We start from the raw sequence: 21,720 nt of genomic DNA, 5'->3' as shown, positions 1-21,720 counted from the left end.
TCATTAAGATGAAAAAGACCCCTTAGGGTTGAGTCCAGTTGTTGTTTACCCAGTAGATCTCACACAACTGAAAAAATTCACTAATAATACGTAATAATCTAAAAATAGGTAACCATGCTTTTTTGTGTGCTGTGCATCAGTGTGCCTGCTGATGTCACTTGGTTGGTTCTGGAAATCTGGTGTGCACAAAGAGCTGTCAGAATATATTTTAAGTGATGTAGCTGAATGAGACTTAACTTCATACTGTTTTAGTGCACTGTTGTAATTTGCTTTAGTGTTATTTTTAGTTCCTAAAGATGTTGCTCTGTGCCCTTACTGAATGGGTAGTGATGAAACTAGGAAGTTGAGAAGTCTTATGCGAGAGCAGAAAGCTCTGCCCCATGTTGGGGAAAAAAAGTTTCAAAGTACTTATTTTCTAAATGGTTTTATTCATTTCAAAGCACTTATGGTGTTAAATTAAAAACAGACTCTTAAAATCTGTGTTGACTGACTTACTTCTCTGTCAGTTTTTGTACAGCGCCAAAACAGTGAGTCATGAGTCTGCTTCTCTTGAAGAGAACGGGGAGTTAGCCATGGAGGCCTGCCAATTCTACAAACATATTTAATATTATTCAGCAGTGGTTTCAATCTGAAATGTATTGGTCAACTTATTTAATCATACTCTAGACAGATTTAGACCGACACAAATCAAGTATGCTTTAGACCCTTCCTAGCTGCAAAGCCAAAAGTTGTGTTTGCTCCTCAGCTTTTAAGAAAGAACTTTCTGCCTCTCGTGACGGTGCTTTTCAACTGCTTTCTTTGGGAAGCCTCAATTAGGCATATCAGGGATTTTTTTGTTTGTGTGTTCTGTGTTGACTTTTTTTTTAAGTTTGCAGTAGACTTTGATATCAAAACTATCAGATTGTGTTATATTGAACCTTAGAGGAGGGAGCTATTACTGCTTTGAAGCACTGACATATCTTGGATCTGCTTATATAAATGATTCTTTTTTATTTTTCTTTTTTTTTGGGGGGGGGAGGGGGGAATGTAGTTGGTTTAGACTTGAAGACATTGTCTGTATTTAGAGATATGTTAGATAAACTTTTGGGCTTTTTTAATTATTACTCTATTTAAGTCAGTGCACAGCTCTCTGTACATTTTTAGATTTGAACTCCATTTTATTTTCCTGATAAGCAGTTAGATTAAGTTAATGGAAACTAGGGCTTCATAAGATTGAAGGACAGCAGGTGTATTTGCAGTGCCTTCACTGACTCAATTTTAAAACAGCACCTTTTTGTTAAACTGGCACAATTTTGAGAATAGGCACGTCCCACCTAACCTGGCTAGCAGCCTGGAAAATGCCACTGTGTTGTGTTACAGAAGATACAATCTTTCTTTTTCCTTGCTGTTTGTTAGCTGACTCAGCCCTCTCTTTGCCTTTGGAGATTTGAGACTTGCAGCTTTACAAGCTGAGGTATAGGAGAGCAGAAAAGCTCATTAATGTTTAAGCACTTTTATCTCAGTTTAGTAGCAGTGAGAGCTGCAGAACTTCAGCTGGGAAGTGTTTTAGATCTTCCTGTTGTGTCAGTCTTTAGCACTGGTTTCAGTTGCTCATGGGCTCACCTTTGGAGATGTGTTTCCTCAGTTGCCACGCTCTCCTCAGGGCTCAGTCAAAGCTTCCATGCAAGGAACATGCCTTCTGCTGTCCCCATGTTAAAAATCGATACCATTTCTCCCTGGCTAATGCCTCTTGCTTGATAGTTTCACAGAAGCTTTTCTATGCTATTTCTTATTTGTTAGATGTATTCATCAAAGCCTAAGCACATCCCACGTGCGCAGTCATTTCCTGAACATCAGACTTAAGCTGCTGCAGTTCTGTGTTTTTTCCTGTGCCATGTGTAAGAACTGATGAATCATCTGGACTTGTATGCACATTTCTTCAGCAATTGAAGAGCTGAAGAGCATTTCTTGGAGTCTATGGGCATGCATGGATTAAAGGAATGATACTTGAAAATGAACTTTGTGTGCTCCTGCTGTTGAGCACAATTAGAATGTAATGGTAAAGGGAGAGTACCAAACCAGTTGTTGCTACAGGGAAAAATACCTGAGCTATTTTATTCTACGTGGCACCATGGTTACATTCAAGCTGTTTGGATCCTCTGCTGGCCCTAGAGAGCTCAGCTGAATGTGGCCACTGAACCAGCATGGAAACTGCTGCCTTCTGGCTTGTGTCACTTTGTTAGGATGTTTGAAGTGAATGTCGTGAGCAGGTAAATGGCACATAAAAATGAAGACGGGAATAAGGCCATGAGTTGAAGAGGAATTAACTGCTGGTTGGCAAGGCTTTTTCTGAAATTTGGGCTGAGAAATCAGCATCTGATTGGCAAGTTAGAAATAAGCAATGTATAAAGGTATTAATGTGTTGTGCCAAAATTTTGATGGTATGTTACGTTGCTTGTGTATGCTTATGAAATGTGGTTCTGTCCAAAGCAAGTAGAAATCTTGTGTTGGCCATTGCATTGAAAAGCCTGGGAAGGAGGGGGGTAGGTCAGGTTACTGAACTCCCTAGAAGGTCATGGAAGATGTAATCCATGTACATAGCTGTGTGCTGATTCTATTAATAGTGTAAGCAGCTATGTCAACTCTCAGTTTTTCCTCTCTCCCTTCCTGTCGGAGTTCATTTTTCATCTCTGCTCTGAGTTCAGTTTGCCTTCACTTTGCCAAGCTTTCCAACTTTGCTGTTAAAACTTGGCAGGATACAAGAGAGGGTGGCCTGTGTTTGCCATCCTTGCCTTCAGTTGCTTGGGTTTTTTCCTGAAAGAGCAGATTACTCTGTTCTCACAAGAAAGTGGCACAAATAGCAGGTGTATGCTGCAGTCAGGATTTATTAGTTTGGGTGGTTGTTGGTTTCTGTTTCAGTGGTTGGGTTTTTCTTGCCTTCACTCTGCAGCTGGGTGTTTACCATATCTGCAGAGAAAAATGCAGAATAATGGTTCCTACCTCCTTTGATAATGGACAAATTGAATGGCTGTAGTGGTAATTTAATATTAGGAGAAAGGGGTTAAAGATCAGTGATTCAAAGCTGCTGCAACATGTCAGTTCTTTTCTTAATTTTAGTTTCTAACTTGGAGTTTCCTCCCTTCTCTTGAGGATGTGTAATGCCTTGATTAATTTTTAAGCTGCTAAGTAGCAGTTTACTGTTCCCTTGCATATTCTGCAGTTGATGATGACTGCAAGGCATGAATTTTTAATAAAAAATCTTTGCAGGACCTGATATTTGTCTCCAGTTTTTCTAGTTTCACATGGTTGACGTGTGTGAAAACTTGATTCTCTAGCATTGCTTACTAAACCATGGAGGATAACAGCAGGAAATTTTACTCAGATGGAAGTTAGTATAGAAATATTTAGATAAGCTTTATCTCAGGTTTATTTTACCTTTTTTTAGATTGCTCTGTTTTGGGTAAGGCTGACAGGAGTTTCTCCCTGTTGCCATTTTCTTTCTAGTTGCAAGTTTCTGTCTATGCTTGTGAAGGATTTCTCTCCTAAATTTGCCCTAAACCAGGACACTTATGAATCCAATCTAAGTTGTACCATGCTAGCATATGTAAGTCAGTAATCTTGATCCTCCTCACAGGAAGTGATACTAAACCAGTCTTTTGTTCCTTTGATTTGACTGTTACTTTGTTCAACTAGCAGATCCAAGATATGTCAGTGCTTCAAAATCATAGCCTGATGTGTGCTTAAAATGAAATATATTTCCTCACAGCTCTTGTTTGTCAGGGATGAATAAATTTTTGAAATAGAAATACATCACAAGCCAAACAGGGTTGGGTCATTTTTAAATTTAATTCTATTTTTCTTTGGTTCTTCATTGAAGTGGTGTGTGAAGTTTTTTCTTTGAATTATATGTCAGATGTCCAATGCCAAGGATTTCCAGTGAAGTCTTTGTGAGCACATCTGATAAATTTTGGTAGGAAGTCATCGGTCTTGCATTTAGACATCTTGTTTGGCTCACTGAGATTTGCAGTTCCTTCAGCAAACAGCAAAAGTGACATCTCCTTGACTGATGCAGCTTTAATCTGAGATTAACAATAAAGTTTAAATATTAATGTATTTAATAATTTTTAAATCAATTAATAGAACACACATCCTCTCCATTACATGTTTGTGGTTTTGGGGGTTTTCCCCCCTTAGAGAATTATGTGTTCTCATGTTACTGGTATTCTCCTCTCTTCCCTAAGAGTTGGCTTTGATGTTTCCTTTTTTTTAAAGGAGCGATACCTAAGCTTTCAGGCATCCAGCAGTGAAGGAATGGAGAGGATAGGAGATAAAGCTTCAGTTTGTTTACCTTCAAGTCTTCCTTCTTTATAGATGGGAGAAGCTGTCATACATTTGTGTGAAAGGAGGCTGAGATTAGTCCCAAACAAAACAATATTTTCAGCTGCACTGTTATACTGTTCCTCCCAGGGCTGTCTTAGCTGATGTCTTTACATAGTAAAAAAACTATATGGACATTCCCTCTGATGCTACCTTTGTGCATTTTATTGTTAATTAGAATAATGCCTGACACACCAAGGATGCCTATTCTTAGCAGAAAATCTGTGGTTTCAATTAGTTCTTCTGTTAACAACTTAATGTTGCTTTTTGAGCTGATGGCCTTATTTTCCAGACTTAAAACATTTGCACACAGAACATCTGTATATGAATAGGAATCAGCAGGAGCTTTAGCATGTGAGTACTTCAGACTTGATAGACACAAGCTGGGCAGATATCAGTGAGGGAGGGCACCTTCATGCTTTCTTGATTACTCATGAATTCCAGGGGCTATCTTAGGACAGCGCTCATGTGCTAGACACGAGTGCTCAGCCTAAAACGGAATGCTCTTGGGTTAAAGAAGGTCAATATTAAAAGTGTTGGCACAGGAATCCTGTCAGTGAACAAATCCAGTGTGACTTAAGTACATTTTTTGCAGAAAGTAAGCTTACTGAATGCTTAAGAATAGTAATGCCCAAAAGACAAAAAGAGGAGGCTCCTTTTCTGTTAAGAAAATGCAAGTAATACCTTGAGTTGAATTAACTGATTGCTTCTATGGGACAGCTTATGGAGCCACCCAACTGGGTGTCTCTTTGTTTTGGAAAGCTAGGAACTTTATTGCTCATAGCCCAAAATGTTAGGAAATCTTAGACTTTCAAGTCTCAAATGCCTGTCTGTACTGACTGCCACTAACAGTGTTTGGGAAAAAAAAATTTCCACAGACACAAATTTTTCTCAGTTCGTGATATACATGTCTTTGCTTTCTTATTTATACTGTAAAATGTTAAAACAAACAGCAAAGGCTTTGCTATTTATGTGGATCACTTCTATGTCCTGTCCATGTGGATAATTTTGCACTACATGACAGTTTGGCATGAATTCACTTCATAAAGTTGCACAAAGCAATATACATGCCATGTCTGATAAATTGTTATATTTTGTACCTTTCCTTATCATGGGTTAACTGGGGACGTGGCAGGGGCAATGTATATTATGCTACAGCAGCTGAGTTGCAAATTTATTTGCTTTCCAATTTGCTGCTGAGGGCTGAATCATTCTCAGTGTTATAACAAATACATATTAGATAAGTTATCACAGCAAAACTGTTTCTCGTCACTTGGCGTTGATGATAGGACGTGTTTGAGACTCTGAAGTGAAAAACAAGAGGTCTTTTTAAAGACTGAAAATATTTTAGACTCAAATGGTTGTATGAAATGAATATGGCTGCTCTTTATGTGGAATTGGTGACAACTGGTGTTTCCTGAGACATTCCAAAAAGTGTTGTTTGTCCTCTTGTTCTTCAGCAGTGTGGTGGGAAATATTGCTTTGTTGCCTTGGAGTCTAACTCCCCATTATCAAAGTGAGAATTTGCATTGCTCCAGCTGCTTGATCTCAAAGTTCACCTCATTCTGAGAGATTTTTACTAGCTGTTTTCACACAGATAGTGAGCAACAGATAGTGTCAGGGTTTAATTTGCATGATCTGTCTCAGCAAAGCTCCTTAAATTAAAACTTTCCTACTGTTAGGAATACTGTTCCAGAGTTGGACCTGGATCTGCTTTCAGCACTGTTTGTGCTCCATGAGAGCTTGGTGTGGTTTATGCGGTACATGGGACTTTGTTATCAACACTGTTGGCTTTCAGTGAAAACCAAATATCTTCTTCTTCCAGCCCAGCTTTGCTTTTGTTTTCTTCCTTTTTTTTTTTTTTTTTCCTAAGAAAGGAAATTACAGAGCCCTATTACATTATTTGGTATCTTTAACTCACTGTTTTAATTTCTGTGGGTTTATCTTCTTGAAGCAAAACTGATAAGTCACGACTTTGCCAAATATTAGACCACATTCTTGATATGTGTAACATTTTCATAACATGAGGCCAGTAATCATAAAGGCATTATGATTACAGTTAAGAGGCTAGGAAACTGAAGTGCCTAATGAAAATTAGAAATATATTTGGATTTTGTATTTCTAAGTACTTTTCATGCAGTGTAATCACTTCCAAATGATGTGAATGAAGTTTGGCTTTATTTTTAGGATTCTTTAAAGTCACAGGCTTACAACTTGGCAAGTACTGTGTTCTGATTTCTGCCTAGACATAGCTACTAAAAATTGTTGTTTCCATTAGCAGAGTATATATGGAAATAAAGATTTTTAAAAGGCTGCTGCTATAGCAAAATCCATTCTGCTGACATGTGATATGCAAATATTTTATGGATTGAACTGCAAGTACTTTAAACTCTTTCTCAGTTTGCACAAAGCACAGTTTATCCCGTTACCTGCGCTGAATGTATTCCTCAACCCTTGCAAGTAATACAAACTGTGGAAAGCTTTATTTGTAGCATATGAAAGGAGGGGGAGGAATTTAAAATTACTGGTATAAAGCAAAAAAATCACTTTATTGGGAAAATATTTTTTATGTATTGCATTAGAGGTGAAAGAGTTTGCAGTGCAGAGCTCTGACTTAGAGTTCTAACTTAACCAGGCTAAATCCAAACAGGAATGTTTGTTTATACAAGTTTTTTCTACTTTTTTTCATACAGCAGACAGTCATTGGGATTAGCAGTATGTTGGTTTACTGGTAGAAATTCACCTTTTGGTTGGTGTTGGTTTGTTTTTTAAAATTTTTTAATTCATGCTGCGATTTCTTGCCAGTAGGATATTGTCACTGTCAGTACTGTGGTGACAGCAGGTGACTTGACTTGGAAAACTTTGTTCTGATCTCTTTCAAGAAAGTGAAATAATTATTTCTAGCAAAGGCATAAAGATAGAGAGATGTGCTGTGCAACGAACCAGCCACGAGCTCTGATAGCTAATCAAGCTAATCAGGCCATCTGGGAGCAAGGGCCACTTTGTTTCACACGCACATCCGTGTGTCTGAAGAGTCAGAAATTGCCTTCCAGGGGGCTTTCAAGTCAACTGAGCAAAGTGCAGCATGGGAAGTTTAATACACTGCTGTACTGGGAGTCGTTTGATGTCAGAAGGTTATTGCAGATTGCTGCTCGGTGTCTGTTTTCCATTTCTCACTTCTGGTCTGAAAAGGATGTTTTTGTTGTACGTGTAGGTTTGTTTCAACAAAGGTTCAAAGACCTCCTATGTACAGGACAAAACACAAGCCCAAGAATGCTCTTGGAGTGATCGAGTAACATGGGCTACTGGTTTTGTCTAAAAGTCTCCTAAAAATAGAAGTTTGACAGCATTTCTTGAGAAGGAATTCTTTGCATTGGAAACACAGGGAAAAAAAAAAAAAGATGAAAAGATAGCTGTCTGAACTTGAGCCTGGAAGATTTCTTATCACAAGGAGAAGCTATTAAATTACACGCAATACATTCTTCCTCTCTTCCATGTCGTTCAGGGGAGGGAAGTCTGAGTGATTAGTCACAACATGAGAGTAGCCCCACCTGCCATGCCTTAATTAAGTGTTCCTCTCAGTGTCTCTCATGCCTTTGTTGTCAACTTCTGTTGAGTTCTAAACCAGTCTTTAACTAGAAAGAAAGCACAGCTAGAATTTTCTTTGACTGTTATTTCTGGTTTAATTTTTCTATTGCTTATGTATTAATTACTTAAGAATTGATGTAGATAAAATGTAGACTTTTCCCACACACAGAGATAAAAGTAATTCTTGCATTTGATTCTTTGACTCCAGGCTATGGTGGCTTGTTATCCAGGGAATGGAACAGGTTATGTGCTCCACGTTGATAATCCAAATGGAGATGGAAGATGTGTTACATGTATATACTATCTTAATAAGGACTGGGATGCCAAGGTATGCAATAATTTCTTTCTAAAATGTTTTTTACCTCCATATATATGTATGTATATAAATATACTTGTTACTGCACCTTTTCTTGAGGTTTTTGTTCATGTCCTTATTTCTGTGCCTTAGTTGTGATTTTACATTGTGTTAACTGTGGTTGTCCTTTGCCTCCCTAATTCTGTTGTTAGTGAGAGCAGATAGAGATGAAGCATTTATTTTCAAGATTTTGCATGATGTCAGCAGGATCTTCTTGACAGTAAGAATGGAGGAAAGTGGTAGATACCTCCCTATACACAAAGAGAAATTAAAGGCAATTTCATACATTCTTTTTTTTAAATTTTACTTTTATTCCTGTTGAATCTTGTTTGCTTTCTGTGGAAGTAGGTTGCTTATTTGAGTATGGTTCTAAAAAGAATGATGCTATAGCTTGGGAGCATTTTCAAATAAGCCAAGTGTTACAGTCATTGCTACATCAGTATAGTTCAAACCAGCACAAGTCTTGTATCACTGTAGGTACAGGGTGCAGAACAGATTTATACCACAGTTCAAGTAGTCTAAAAATTTACTACTAGTGGCTAGTAGTAAAGTGCATTTTTAATAAGGATTTTCCTAGTGATTCAATGGGACCAGGTAGATTTGAAGAACAGATGTAGCTAAATGTCAGTATTGAGACCATGAAAGAGTACAGCTTTGCTAATCCTTTGATTTCTCTGCCATTAATGATGGACAGGTTTATTCTCATAGTGTATGGGGAAAAAAAACCAGGATAAAACTACTGCTGCCTCATCATGCTAAGAGAGTAGCATGTGGAAGAGTACATGGGACCAGTCAGATTCTGTGCATAGTGTGCACCAGATATGGATAACACAAATTGCAGATGAGAGTTCTTATTTTTCTTTTTTCCCTAATAACATACTTGCATAAAACTGATAGATCAGAAAGCTGAGTCAGATGAATGCACTTTAAGCTTTCTGTTTCTGATGTGCTCTTTGACATGTCAAATTGAATCTTACAAGTAGAAATTTTTTTTTTGCCATAATAGCATCTTTGCATGTAAATGGACTGATTGTACTAAACATCTTAAAGTGCAGCTTTTAGGGATTTTTAGTTGATTTATGGTTTCTCTCTTGGGAAAAAAAAAAAGAGAATACGTGCCAGAGTGTAGAAGTCAAGTAAATTGCATTTTCACAATAATTGTGAGAAATTTACGAGCTGGGTATTTAACTTATGAACAATGGCATTTATTTCCTGAAAAATCTATTTCAAATTACAAATTAATATACTAACAAGTATATTGTTTATTGAAAAAAGAATCTCAAACTTTTTTAGGAGAAGAAATGGATCTAAATTGTCACTTGTTTGCTGACTGAGATCACAGATGCCCCATCGTTTATATCAAATTGCCTTGTTAGTACTTGCATTGTTATGTCTGTTACGACATGAAGGTCTATGGTGGCCATCTATAGTTAGATTTAACAAACATCAACACCATCAGTAGGAAGAAGTTAGTGTGACTTAAATATAATTAACCCCACCTAGTTGCGCTTATTTCTAGGCTTACATAGGTAGGTTCAGCTGTTTTCAAAACATGAAAGAGATCTAAATTGACTCTGAGTAGTGCAGATTCAAGCTTTAGTTTGAAGTTTCCTACACTTTCCTTATTTCAATTACACATAAACTTGTGCTGCAGTTAAAAGAAATAATCTCTTTAATGGGGAAAGGTGAAACTCAGATGTGAAGTAAAATGTTTCTCCCATCTATATTGGGGTGTTTTTAGCCACCTGTGTAATACTAGTCAGCCTTGTCCATTTTTGTTTTGCTGATAGTAATGCATCAACCCCCCCATCTAACTCACAGCTTTTACTTAAATGTGAAAAGATGTAGCATTCTGAAATCACAGTGAAAAATGTGTTAAACAATTTGTTAAATGAAAAGCTACAGATTCATAATATCTATAGCACATTATAAAGGCTTTTGTTTCAGTTCCAAGTGTCTGGGATATTTTCAAATGTGATATTTAGAATTATTAAATACAATGAGACATAGCTCTCAAGCACTGTTTGCAAATATTTCATTTGCAGGTAAGTGGAGGCATCCTTCGGATATTTCCAGAAGGTAAAGCCCAATTTGCTGATATTGAACCCAAATTTGATAGACTGCTATTCTTCTGGTCTGATCGCCGCAACCCTCATGAAGTACAGCCAGCATTTGCTACAAGGTAGGAGTGATGGACTCTCTGCTGCATGGTGCCTCTCTTAGCAAGAAATGAGAAATTAGGGACACTGTGAGTTGTTACTCCTGACAAAAAGGAGAATATTTCTGCTAGTGGGTGATTAGGCTTCCACTGTGTTTCTGAGTTTGTATGTTGCCTGATCTCTTATTTTGTAGAAAACATCCTGAGTGTGTAGGTGGGAAGTTTCTGAGCGTGTGCTTGGCAGAACTCTGTGGGAGCACACAGAGCCATAAGCAGGCCCCAACATAGCCAAAGGGTGCCATCTTCATTATTTCTCTGTAGTGGCTTTATACCCTTCTGACTTGCCTTTGTCCTTACCACCCTACTGTGTTACTGGAAGATTGACTGGGTGCTTCAGTTTAATGTTCCCTCTTGTTGGCAGGGAGCTGTCAGAAGATAGTAATTTTCAAGCTAAGCTACCATATCTGATTTGGGATTTAGGTGAGGGTTGTGGAACAGAAACAACCATCAATATACAAATATTTTTGTGGAATATTAAAGGAGCTGTTCCCAATCTGAAGCACAGAGGGAACTTGACCTGTCTTTAGTCCCTAAGTGCAGGGCAGTGGTTGATGCTAAAGGTACCCACATTGACTGGCCCCCTATCCCTCATGATAAGTGACATTTCCAGATAGTGGCAATAGGTAAATCATTTGATTCAGACTTCCTGTTGCCCATGCTTTAGCATGTTTGGATGGCCAGAGCACTGAACATTGACTGGAGCTGTGAGATAACACAGCTGCGTTTGCAAGAAGTAACTTGAAACTTGAAGCATATCCTCTTGCAGCTTTTCCAGAAGCTGTGCTGCTTTCCTCTCCCCCTCTCTACTCCCAGAAGAGTCATGGTGAAATGCCATTTACTAAAGCTCCTTAAAGTCTTTTCTCAATAGATGGCATTTTGTATTTAAAACCTCTATGGGCAGTGGAAAACCAGAGGAGCCGTGTAAGAAGGGGTAGTTAATTGTGCCTTGTGGCAAGTGTCCAAAAAAAATGATACTGCAGTGTGACTCAGTGATGAACTTGACCTAGTAAAAAGATGAGGTCACAGGGCAAGGTGATGTGGGCAGAGACTTTATTCTGGACAAGAACTATAAATAGCATTGGGGAAAAGAGTGTAAACTTAGAGCATCAGTGTCACCCTTTCAATGACTTTTCAGATAATACTTACTAGTAGGAAAAGATGTCCAAACCCACTGCTTGTTTATGAAAACTTTGCTCTGTCAGACTGTGGAAGTATCATCTAATTTAGGTTGTGTTTCATGTCAAGTGTTTCAGTGGTATTTTGCTTCATAATTCAGGAGTTCTTTTTTCTTCTCTTTCCTTAGGTACGCAATAACAGTGTGGTATTTTGATGCAGATGAAAGAGCACGAGCTAAAGTGAAATATCTAACAGGTAAGCTCTTCTTAATATCATGTTACTTTTTTGTGGAAGAGTAGTTAAATGTAGCCTCATCTCATTGGCACAAAAAGAGAGAGAAAGTGGCATAACTTGAGTTAGGTTTTACAGGAAAGGTGACTCAGGGATTCAACTCCTGGGCAGTGGTTCATGAAATCCAGGTCAATGCCTGTCCTGCTTATACTTCCTCTGAGGCCTGAGGCTGCTCAGTATTTTTACAAGGGGGATACAGTTTCTCCCTACTCTTGTCTCCCTAACATATGTGGAGGAGGATTACCCCAGAGACTGTAAGGCACCGCAGAACTGAGAGCTCTGGAAATAGTTTTGATTGAATGTAGGGATTCAACAAGTGAATGCAACTTTACTTGACTAGAATTTTTGTATTGGGAAAACAGAAGCCTAAAATTAAAATCTGTATTCAAAGAATGGACTTACTTCCTCCATTTCCAATTTCACCTATCTAGCATCTGTTTTCCTTCTCTGGCTTCTCCCCCAAGAGGAAGTTGATCTAATTTTCCTGTTCAAATTAGCATTATAAGGAGAAATGGCCTAGGACTTCTGTCATGCTTGTAATTGCCATCACAATTTTGTGTTCATTACAATAGTTTAAAAATAACCCAAAATCAGGTGTACAGCAAGTGCACACACACACGAACATGGCTTTGGCAAGAGCTCTGAAACCAATGATGTTGAAAACGTGTGCCAGTCATTTCCAGCTGAGCCTTCCATTTATTGCTGTCTGGAGCTCCCAAGCAGCCCCAGAGCCGTGTACAGTTCAGCCAAGTCCCTCTTGGTGCTCTCAGTGACCGTGCATTTTGGGAGTGGCAAGAGCAGTGCAGCTCCTGCCTGGCTTTCCAAGGGAGCCCCTCAGCTCCAGCCAGCCAGGCTGTCCCAGGGCTTGGTGGCACATGCCTGGCAAGGCACAGGTGACTTCCCAGGCAGTCAGCCTGCCTGGCCTCCATGGGAAGCCTGTCTGTCTCTTAGCCAGCCTTCATGTCACACGTGTGCAACTCTGCAGCTCCCAGGGTCAGCCTTGCTGGATCAGAGCTGTTTTGTACCCTCTGCACAGCTTCAGCTGCTGCCCTTTCAAAGGGACTGCAGAGAGATGGTTGGGGCAGGGCTCAAGCCTGAAGGGAAGATGCTCCCCCTTCTTCCCCACCTCCCTGTCCAGGGTCCTCAAATTGCAGGCACTTAAGGAAGGAAGGCTGGGTTGTTTAAATTTCACAGAATCACAGAAACACTTAAGTTGGAAAGGCCCTCTGAGGTCATCAAATCCAACCTCTGACTGAACACCGCCTATGAACTAGACAATGGCACTGAGATGGTGCTGCCAGAGGTGGTGACTCCACTGCCTGCCTGTGCAGCTCATTCCAATGTTTAATCACCCCTTCTATAAAGAAATTCTTCCTCCTTCAGTATTGGTTTTCTCTGTAATAGGTTTAAATTGCCATATTGTTGTGGTTTCAGTTTCCAGTTGCAATTCAAATTGCATTCTTTGCTCTGTATCGGCAGCAAGAATTGTGCAAGATGCAATTTATTTTCTACTGACAATAATATGTGAAATTATAAAATGAAATGTCATAACAGAAACCTATTCACTTTTTGGATAAATGTCAGTCTAACAAAAGCCATGCAGAATATGTGTGAGTTTTTTCTTGCTTATGGGATATTGTATTTTGATAGTAAAACTTTACTTTGAAAAGTGATGTAGGCTGTTGGACTGTACTTGGATGGATGCTGAAAAACACCATTTTCCTTTTCATATTTCTGCAGGTGAAAAAGGTGTGAGGGTTGAACTTAATAAACCTTCTGACTCAGTTGGGAAAGATGTTTTATAAGCCTTTGATTTAGCAACTCCCCTTGCTGTTCGCCCTGATAAATCTTGATGCTATCTATTAACTTTTGAATGTGAATAACAAGATAAAGGAAAATCAACAACAAACCAACATCTTAATACGGAAGCAAACAGTGTTTCAATGTTGCATCAAAAAGAAGGTTCTTTGACTGCTGAAGCATTGTACTATGTGATTGTGACTCCAGGCCTGTGACTGCTTATGTGAAGAAGATAAGCAATCAGTAAGAAACACCATATGCATCTGGACATAAATAAGTGCCCTACATAGAATTTGTCCATCCTTATATTTTGCCAGACCTGTCATCCAGCTGAATCCATTTCATCTCTCCCTTTTTTTATATGGTAAAAGTTTGAATTTTGGGTAATTTTTGTATGACCAGGTACAGTTTATCAAAATTGAGTCTTAAAAAAAAATGAAAAACTGATAAAAAGGAAAAAAATTACAGTATTCTCCAATAGAACATGGATCTATTTTTGTAAAACTGTTCATACTGTTCTCCTCTGCCATGAAAGACCTAATTTAATGTAAGGGTTGCCAGTAACTGATAATCACTTTAATTTTTTTTTACAACTTAATTCAGAAAAGGAGCACTTTAATTACCAGCTAAAAATCTGATTGTTTTATATCATATCTCACACTAATCTTAACTTTTAAAGATTGCTGCTGTATTGTGTTTTTTTTTTTTTTTTTACTATATTCTCTTGAACCTTATTAACAAAAGCAAATCAGTATCTTGCTATTAGTAACATCCAGTTTGTGGTTTTGTATGTTGAATCCACAGAGGGGAAGTTTCTGTCTCTCTTCTTTTTTCTTTGGTTTCTTTTTTTTTATTTTTGGAGGGGGGATGTTTGGTTGTTTTTTTATTTTTTTAAGTGACTGGCACTAAGTGAACGTGACACTATCAGTTGCTGTCATTGGCTTTGGGGACCTGGTAAATACCATCTAGTTACAAGAATATACAAGGGCTTTCCTAGGCTATTAGAGGTACCCAGAACCTCCTTACTTACTTGACAGAAATTTTTGAGCTTTCTCCGTTTTCTAAAAGATACTTGCCACCCCCCTTTCCTTTGTATATAAGTTAATAAAATATCTAAAATTCACTTTTTTAAATTTCCTTTTCCAATGTTGGTCTGTTCCTTTTCCCATGCAGTCTGTAAGTTGACACCTTGATCTATTATATAGTATCAAGGAGGTGGTCAGCACACTGAAGCTGAAGTGCATCACTCTGTAAGCTCCTTGTGCAATAATACATCTTTAAATTTTCACTGTTGCTGAAGGATTTCCCCAAAAAGGCACTGCCTTTTGATCAATACTGAGGTATATATTTAGTAAGAAAACATTTGCTTTCTTTACATTGTTTTTATTTTATCCAGAAGGTGGGATATCACAGAATAAAAGTGAGATGTGCAGAAACTGTGATATTCTTATTTTTAAGTAATGGATGTTTTGGACACAGACTTTTTTTCTTCTTCTTCTTCTTCTTTCCTTTTTTTTTTCCTGAGCTTTAAAAGCTTGAGAAAACAAAAGCAAACTTATCAAAGACAGCATTCATATTTACAGGAGTTTGGGGGTTGTTCACCTTACCCACTGCAGTTTTCTATCTGTCCCTTATTTCCTCACTTAGCCAAAACAATGTGAGTGTACAGAAATATTTCTGTATATATTACAACTTGTGACAATTTTAGCATCTGTATAGTTTGTATTCAATTAAAGACCCTTTCTATGGAAAGCTCAGTAATTTTTTATTAAAAACATTACTATTGTTCATGTAAAACATGAAAAAGCTAATTGTTTAGTAACAAACTGACAGAAGGGGAGAAAAATTCAGTATTGGTATATCATTTAGGAGAACCAACAGAAATCCCAGCTTTGTTTTGATTTCACTTTTCCTTTTTTTAGTAAATTCTTGCCCTGTACAGTTCTCTTCCTCTTTCCTCTTTTCTTCCCAGAGAAACAGACAGGATACCTTTACTGTAAGTGCCTCTGCCAACCTGGCCAAGGAGTGCAAATCTTCATTACTGTCTGGTCTGCAGTGCTTTTAGGCTACCAGTGAAACAAGCAAAAAAGTCACCTCTTCTACTTCATCTTCATTAGTACTCCTTTAACAGAAGTTTGGTTTTGTTTTAGAAATGTAAGCATAAGCCTTTAAACTCATTTCAGTCCCTCTGTAATTCAAACCGCTGCAGTCAAACAGCGTATCAAATTCTAATCACACTGTAGGTTTGTGCTTGCCAGACAGGTTTAAAAAGTGCTTAATTTTTCACTCCATGTAAGTCATTACAACAGGGTCAACAAATCAGGTCAGCCATTTCTTCCATGTCCTTTAGAAACTGTTCATTTCATGTCGGTTGAATATTCAGTCTCAAGCATCACCAAGCAGGTCCTTGTTTTAAAACTATTTTTTAAACTGTCTTATGATCTGTATGTGTCTAGTCCTGGTTAAAAATAAAGCTTCATAATGCTATTTTTATTCATGATGTTAGCTGGCTGTGAAATATGAGACCTTTATCTATAGCAGGCAAAGAAATTCAGGATTCATTTACAGGTTGCCTATAAAGTTGTGTAATTTCAAAAGCAGTGTTCATTATGAAACATCTCCTCAAGTTGCTTGTAAAGCTAATCTAATTAAAAAAGATGATGTATAAAGGTTCTTGAAAACTATGTGGTTATTTGTGATCTTTTTAACTTTTAAAACTACTCTGTAGCAACTAAGTTATGAATGCCTCCTGATAAAGGGGGTATGTGGAATTTTGGTTGTTTTGTTGTGGGTGTTTGGTTGGGATTTTTGTTTGCATTGGGATTTTTTTGGTGGTGTTTTTTTTTTTTTGGTGGTGTGGTTTGGTTTGGTTGGTTGTTTTTTTTTTTCTTTAATCAGAGCTGTTTCTGCTCTGGAGAAGGATTTGGGACTTTTTTCTTTAGACTGCCTACAGTTACCTGGGTGTGGTCACCATTTTCACGATGATTTCCTCCCTCAAAAACAGAACCCTTTTTAGGCTTTCTGAAGAGTGATTATGATGTAGAGCCAGCTCTAGTTTTTTCACCATTTTTGACAGGTTTGTGAGGTACAGAATGAGTCACATTCAAACAGGATGTGTAAGGTTGAATGGGATGTCCTCAGTTTCACATGGCTCCCAATGTATTATAGGCCCTTGAGAGAGGACAGAAGAATGCTGGAGGCTGCAGGTGCAGAACTGTCTAATATAGCACACACTATTCCTCCTCTTTTGGTGAGCTTCGTATTGGCTGTGTGGATATCAAGGAAGGAGCTGTCTGGCTGGGCTTCTGACATCACTCTAGCTTTTGTGAAGCCCCCTGCATGTCCTTGTCTGTCTTCAGCTAGTTCAGAAAGAGTTACCTGCATCTTCAGATGAGTCTCCAGCATTAGTGCACCTTTCATGGCACGTGGGTGCCAGTCGTGCACATTTCTGCTCTAAGGTGATGGTTCTTGGCATTTTCTTAGGTTGAAACCCAAATGTAGCAGCACTGAGCTGATGGCAGAGTGCTTTGAAGCTTTTTCCATGTTCAATGCTGTATAACTTCTTACAAGTTCTTTTGAAAGTACCTCTTCCCCGTCCTAGCTTTACATTGAACAAGGAAAAAGCCTTTCTTGCAACCATCCTGTGTAGACCTGGTTTGGGTTTTGTTTTGTTCTTCAAATTATCACATGGTTGAGCACAATATGCAGGGGGGTTGTTTTGCATAGTAAATTAAACACTGCACCAGGGAAAATGAAGTGTTTCTCTTGGGTGTTTCTCAGAAAAGACATTTGCAGATTTAAGAGCTGACAGCCTGTATCATATGTAAAACATCTGGCTTTGCTGACCACTTCAAGGTCAGGAGTGGAAAAATCACATCTCCATCATACTGGTAAGTGTGGCCAGACTGAAAAGTGCCATTTCTGTGCATGCTGAATGCTTTGAAGAAGAAGGGAGAAGGCCAAGTGATGATAGCAAACTCAAAGTCACAAAACTCCAGGAGTCTCCCATTTGCACCTTGCCTGCAGGCATGCAGATAGCAGCATGCTCTTGCAAATACTTAATAGGAATTTATGAGTACTGAGCAGCAAAGACTTTGAAGAAATTCATGGGTCTTAGCTGGATTTGGATCTCACCTGCTGTTGGGAGGGGATGGGGGTCAAAGTATGGATCTCTGGGTCTCCCATTGTCAGCTTTTTTTTTTTTCTTTTTTCACATGTAATGCTTGAATGTGAGTAATTACTGCACATGTACTGAAGTCAAGTTGTACAGGAGCTGTGTTCACTCTGGAACATTTGCTGCATCAGAGTTGCTTGACCCTGTGTGTTAGGGGTGGAGAGCAGCTGACAGAAGCAGGTTTCAAGGTCCTCTCTCCTGCCAGCCAAAACCAGTTCAGAGAATTTGCTCTGTTGACTTTTACTACCGCTTACTGAGTTTCATCAGGCTTTTCCTGATGGCTTTGAAGTTGAGTGAATATACAGAACATTCATCTCTTTCCTGAAATATGAAAAAAGAACACCAAACCCATAGCTCCCAAATGAGTTGGCTCTAAAAGTGGAAGGGACAGATGAGATTTAACTTGCCAGCCTGTTGGAGATAGGCCCAAGTCTGTAGCAGAAGAGGGAGTAAGTAATGAGTTGGATAGAAATGGTAAGGTAGGATGTGAAGAGACCAAGACACAACATGTTGGGTGGTATGAGAAATATGGGACAGTGCAATTAAAAATACACTCTATGTGTCTGCTTTGGGAGGAACATGAAGTGTGGGGAAAAAGAATGCACAATATCTTTGTCTCTGAAAAGACAGTTGATGCATCCCATCCATCCTTTTCTTCATGCATGTGTGTTGCAAACAAGCATATTTTCATCTCTGAAGATGAGATGTTCATAACTACTTGAAGTAGGAGCTGGTTTCCTTGTCTGTATTCCAGAAGCAAGTTGTTGGACTTTCCCCTTATTAAATATGTAGCTTGGGATTAAACTTCTAATGTTAATAGTTTATGGGGTCTTCTGGAGAAGTTGTTGTAACTACCTTTGTAACATGGTGATAAATGCTGGAAGTGGTGACGGGCTCATTTAGCCTCTAAGCCCAGTACTGTCCTTTCCATATGGCTGAAAGTTTACAGGGCATGCCTCACATCAGAGTGGGAGGGATGTAAAACACAGAGATGGGCTGACAACTTACCAGGAGCACACACAGGCACACTGTGATAAAAGGCACATGCTTCAGGGCAGTGTCTGAACTGAAACCCATTATTTCTTTAAAATACTGTTGGGAGACAGGAAGTAAAATTTCATCTCTGAATATTCTGAATATCCAGTGCTCCTTGTGGGCTTGTCTGTCTGTGTCAGTGTGGCTTGCCAGGATGGAACCAGTTCCTCTCCTGGGTTTGTTTCAAGGCCTGATGTGGTTCTGTTTTATTTTATTTAAAAGCAAAAAGATGAAGCCATCATAACTAAAGTGTAGAGATTTGACTCCTACTCACAAATTAAAAGCCTAGTGTCTGAATATCATATTCGGTTGTGAGTTGTATTTTGCTACCTAAAGAAAGCAGGATCAACCAAAAAACCAAGAATAAAAACCTCTCAAAACTATCTGAAGGCAAGTCACTTTGGTTGTAAACGTGTCTTGTTTACATTACTGCATGTAAGCAGGCTTTATAAATCAAGTAAAAAAGGATTGCATCATAGCAGAAGTCATGGTGACAGCTCTAAGGATCGCAAGGAAAGTAGAATTTTGGGGCTGGATTGATGGCTGTTGGAATCCTGAGAATTTTTTTTATGCAGTAAGATAGGAGTGAATCAACCAAGCACTACAGAAACAAACTAAATGCCTCCACTCCTAGATCTGAAAAGTAAAATTTTGGTGAGTGCTGTACCATGAGTTGCCAGAGCCAAAAGATACTCCAGAACTGTTTTTATAGAAGTACTGAGAACATCTTTGGATGTCAAAGAGAATATTTCCTCAGGGAAAATGTGACTGTGGACACTGCTAATGTTTGCCAGAGGGCCGTGGCTAATAACAATCTGTTTTCTGAGATTAGAGTCCAGTTGATGGTGTTGTTGATAGCAAGGAGCAAAGTTTGAGCTGTCACATTAGGCATATTTATTTTCCCTTCGCTTCCCCTTCCCCAGCCACAACATAACAGTGAGTAATGTGGTGCTGGACACGTGTTCTGCACAGTCATGTTTTAATGAACAAGCAGAAACTACAAAGTTAACTCTCTTCAATCCCAAATATTTCTTGTATCTAGAAGAACTTCTGTAGGTAGCAATTTTGAAACTTCTTTGACTACTTTTATTTTTTCCCACCTGCACTTTGAGAACATTATAGCTGTTTGATTTGTTTTTTGGGCTTTTTTAACCCTTTATTTAAAATAGCATATGAGGAAATGACTGTGTCTAGCTGAGAGTTGCTGTCACTCTGCAACCATGGAACATTGTGCAATGAGATGGGAAAGGAGAGCACGTACTTCACGATAAACCCAAGGCTTATACAAATCCAGGAGGGCAGGTGGGGAGCGAGGGGCCAGCTGTGGCCAGGCTGTGCCTGGGACACCAGGAGTGGGATGCAGGAATGCTTCAGGCTCCTGGGACTGGAGAGAGCAGGTGGGGTCCTGCTGTGTTGCAGCCAGGACAAGGCCTTGTCCCGAAGCAGAAAAACACGTTCTTTGTGTCCCAGAGGTGACAGAGACACACGCTGTCTTACAGGGGCAGGATGCTGTGTGACACAAAAACCCACTGGGGCAGGGATGGAGGAGTGGGGAGGGGAGAGTGGGATGGGGTGGTTACACTCCAGTGCTCACAGTAGGTTTGAAAATGTGCTCATTGCCTCGTGTGAGAGTGCCTGGAGAGCAACTGCTCTGCGTCCAGCCTGCCCTTGCTGTTTCTGCTCCCACGTGTGCCTGGGGGCCTCTCCAGCCCCTTGCTACCCCAGTGCTCCTGCATCCTTCCAGGGCTCCCCAAGTACTGTCAAATCTCCCACCTGCTGCCAAAGGAGCTGCAGGCCTTTCTCTCCTGCTGTGTCCCTTCAGTGGCGGTTGGAGAAAATTGTAACGTGCTTGGCCGAGGAAAACATTTGGGGTGGGGTTTTTTGTGAGATGGCAGCTGGTCACAGCCTGGTGGCTGCCTCTCCAGGTGCTCAGGTGCTACCCAAGCTCTGGCTGCACAAAATGCCCTGAGAACAGTGGCTACCAATCATGGCTGGCAGCACAGGCTCTGCCTGGGGCTGCTGCCCACCCTGAGTTGGTGCTGCCTGACAAAAGCTCTGTGTGCTAAGCTGCTGACTGCCCCTGGGAGGCCAACTAACCCTGAATTGCTCCTTGTCCCTTGCAGAGGTGGTGAGGATATACACGGCACAGCTAAGCTGTGGCAGCTCATGGGACATACCCTTCACTTGGCACTGCATTTATGCATGCAACAACCACCCAGCAACAGCTTCACACCAGGCTTGGGCAGTCTTTCTGCTGAAGAGAGGTAGAGAGAAGGAGAACTGAAATTTGTTGGACAGGACATCTACTTGTCAGTCTCCTAAAAATGGTGTCACTTCAGCACACACCCATCCTGGGTTCAACATGGGATCAACCCATCCTGTAACAATTCACAGCTGGGTGAGGATGCTTGGCCAGCAGCAGAAGCCTCCCATCCCTCTCCCCTTCCTGAAGAAGTTAAGGCAGTGCTTCCCTCCATGTCTGCTGCAGGGTGTGCATGGACTGGCTGCAGCCTCTGTATGGGTCAGTGTGTGCACAGCTGGGGATGTGAGGCACTGCTTTAGGGTGGGAGTGCTGCAGAACTGGTTTGGAGAAGATAACATTGATGGGACCTGTACAGGGATTAAGGCAACTTTTCAGTGTTTTCCTTCAAAGTGAGAGCTCCCCATTCCTTCAGGGGATGCTTGTGTTTAGTGCTTGTGTCTCTAACACCTTGCAAACAGCTCCAAAGTCATGGCATTGCTTACCACTGGGGATGTGTATCTGCTTCAGCAACATTGCATTTCATG

The 21,720-nt window shown here is 39.7% G+C and overlaps 1 protein-coding gene across 1 annotated transcript in view; it reads left to right on the top strand.

Moving 5' to 3' along the window:
- EGLN1 (egl-9 family hypoxia inducible factor 1) overlaps window positions 1–16,408 on the top strand; it is a 34,302-nt gene extending 17,894 nt beyond the window's left edge. Inside the window, exons 2-5 of the mRNA XM_059467414.1 lie at window positions 8,153–8,272; window positions 10,345–10,481; window positions 11,821–11,888; window positions 13,665–16,408. Coding sequence (XP_059323397.1) covers window positions 8,153–8,272; window positions 10,345–10,481; window positions 11,821–11,888; window positions 13,665–13,729 — 390 coding nt within the window. The 3' untranslated portion in view covers window positions 13,730–16,408. The remainder of the gene's footprint in view (window positions 1–8,152; window positions 8,273–10,344; window positions 10,482–11,820; window positions 11,889–13,664) is intronic.
- The last annotated feature ends 5,312 nt before the right edge of the window (window positions 16,409–21,720 follow it).

The sequence above is a fragment of the Ammospiza nelsoni genome, chromosome 3 (assembly GCF_027579445.1).
Source record: "Ammospiza nelsoni isolate bAmmNel1 chromosome 3, bAmmNel1.pri, whole genome shotgun sequence".
NCBI lineage: Eukaryota > Metazoa > Chordata > Aves > Passeriformes > Passerellidae > Ammospiza > Ammospiza nelsoni.
The sequence above is the reverse complement of the archived record's forward strand: the minus strand, read 5'-3'. Positions and strand labels throughout refer to the sequence as shown.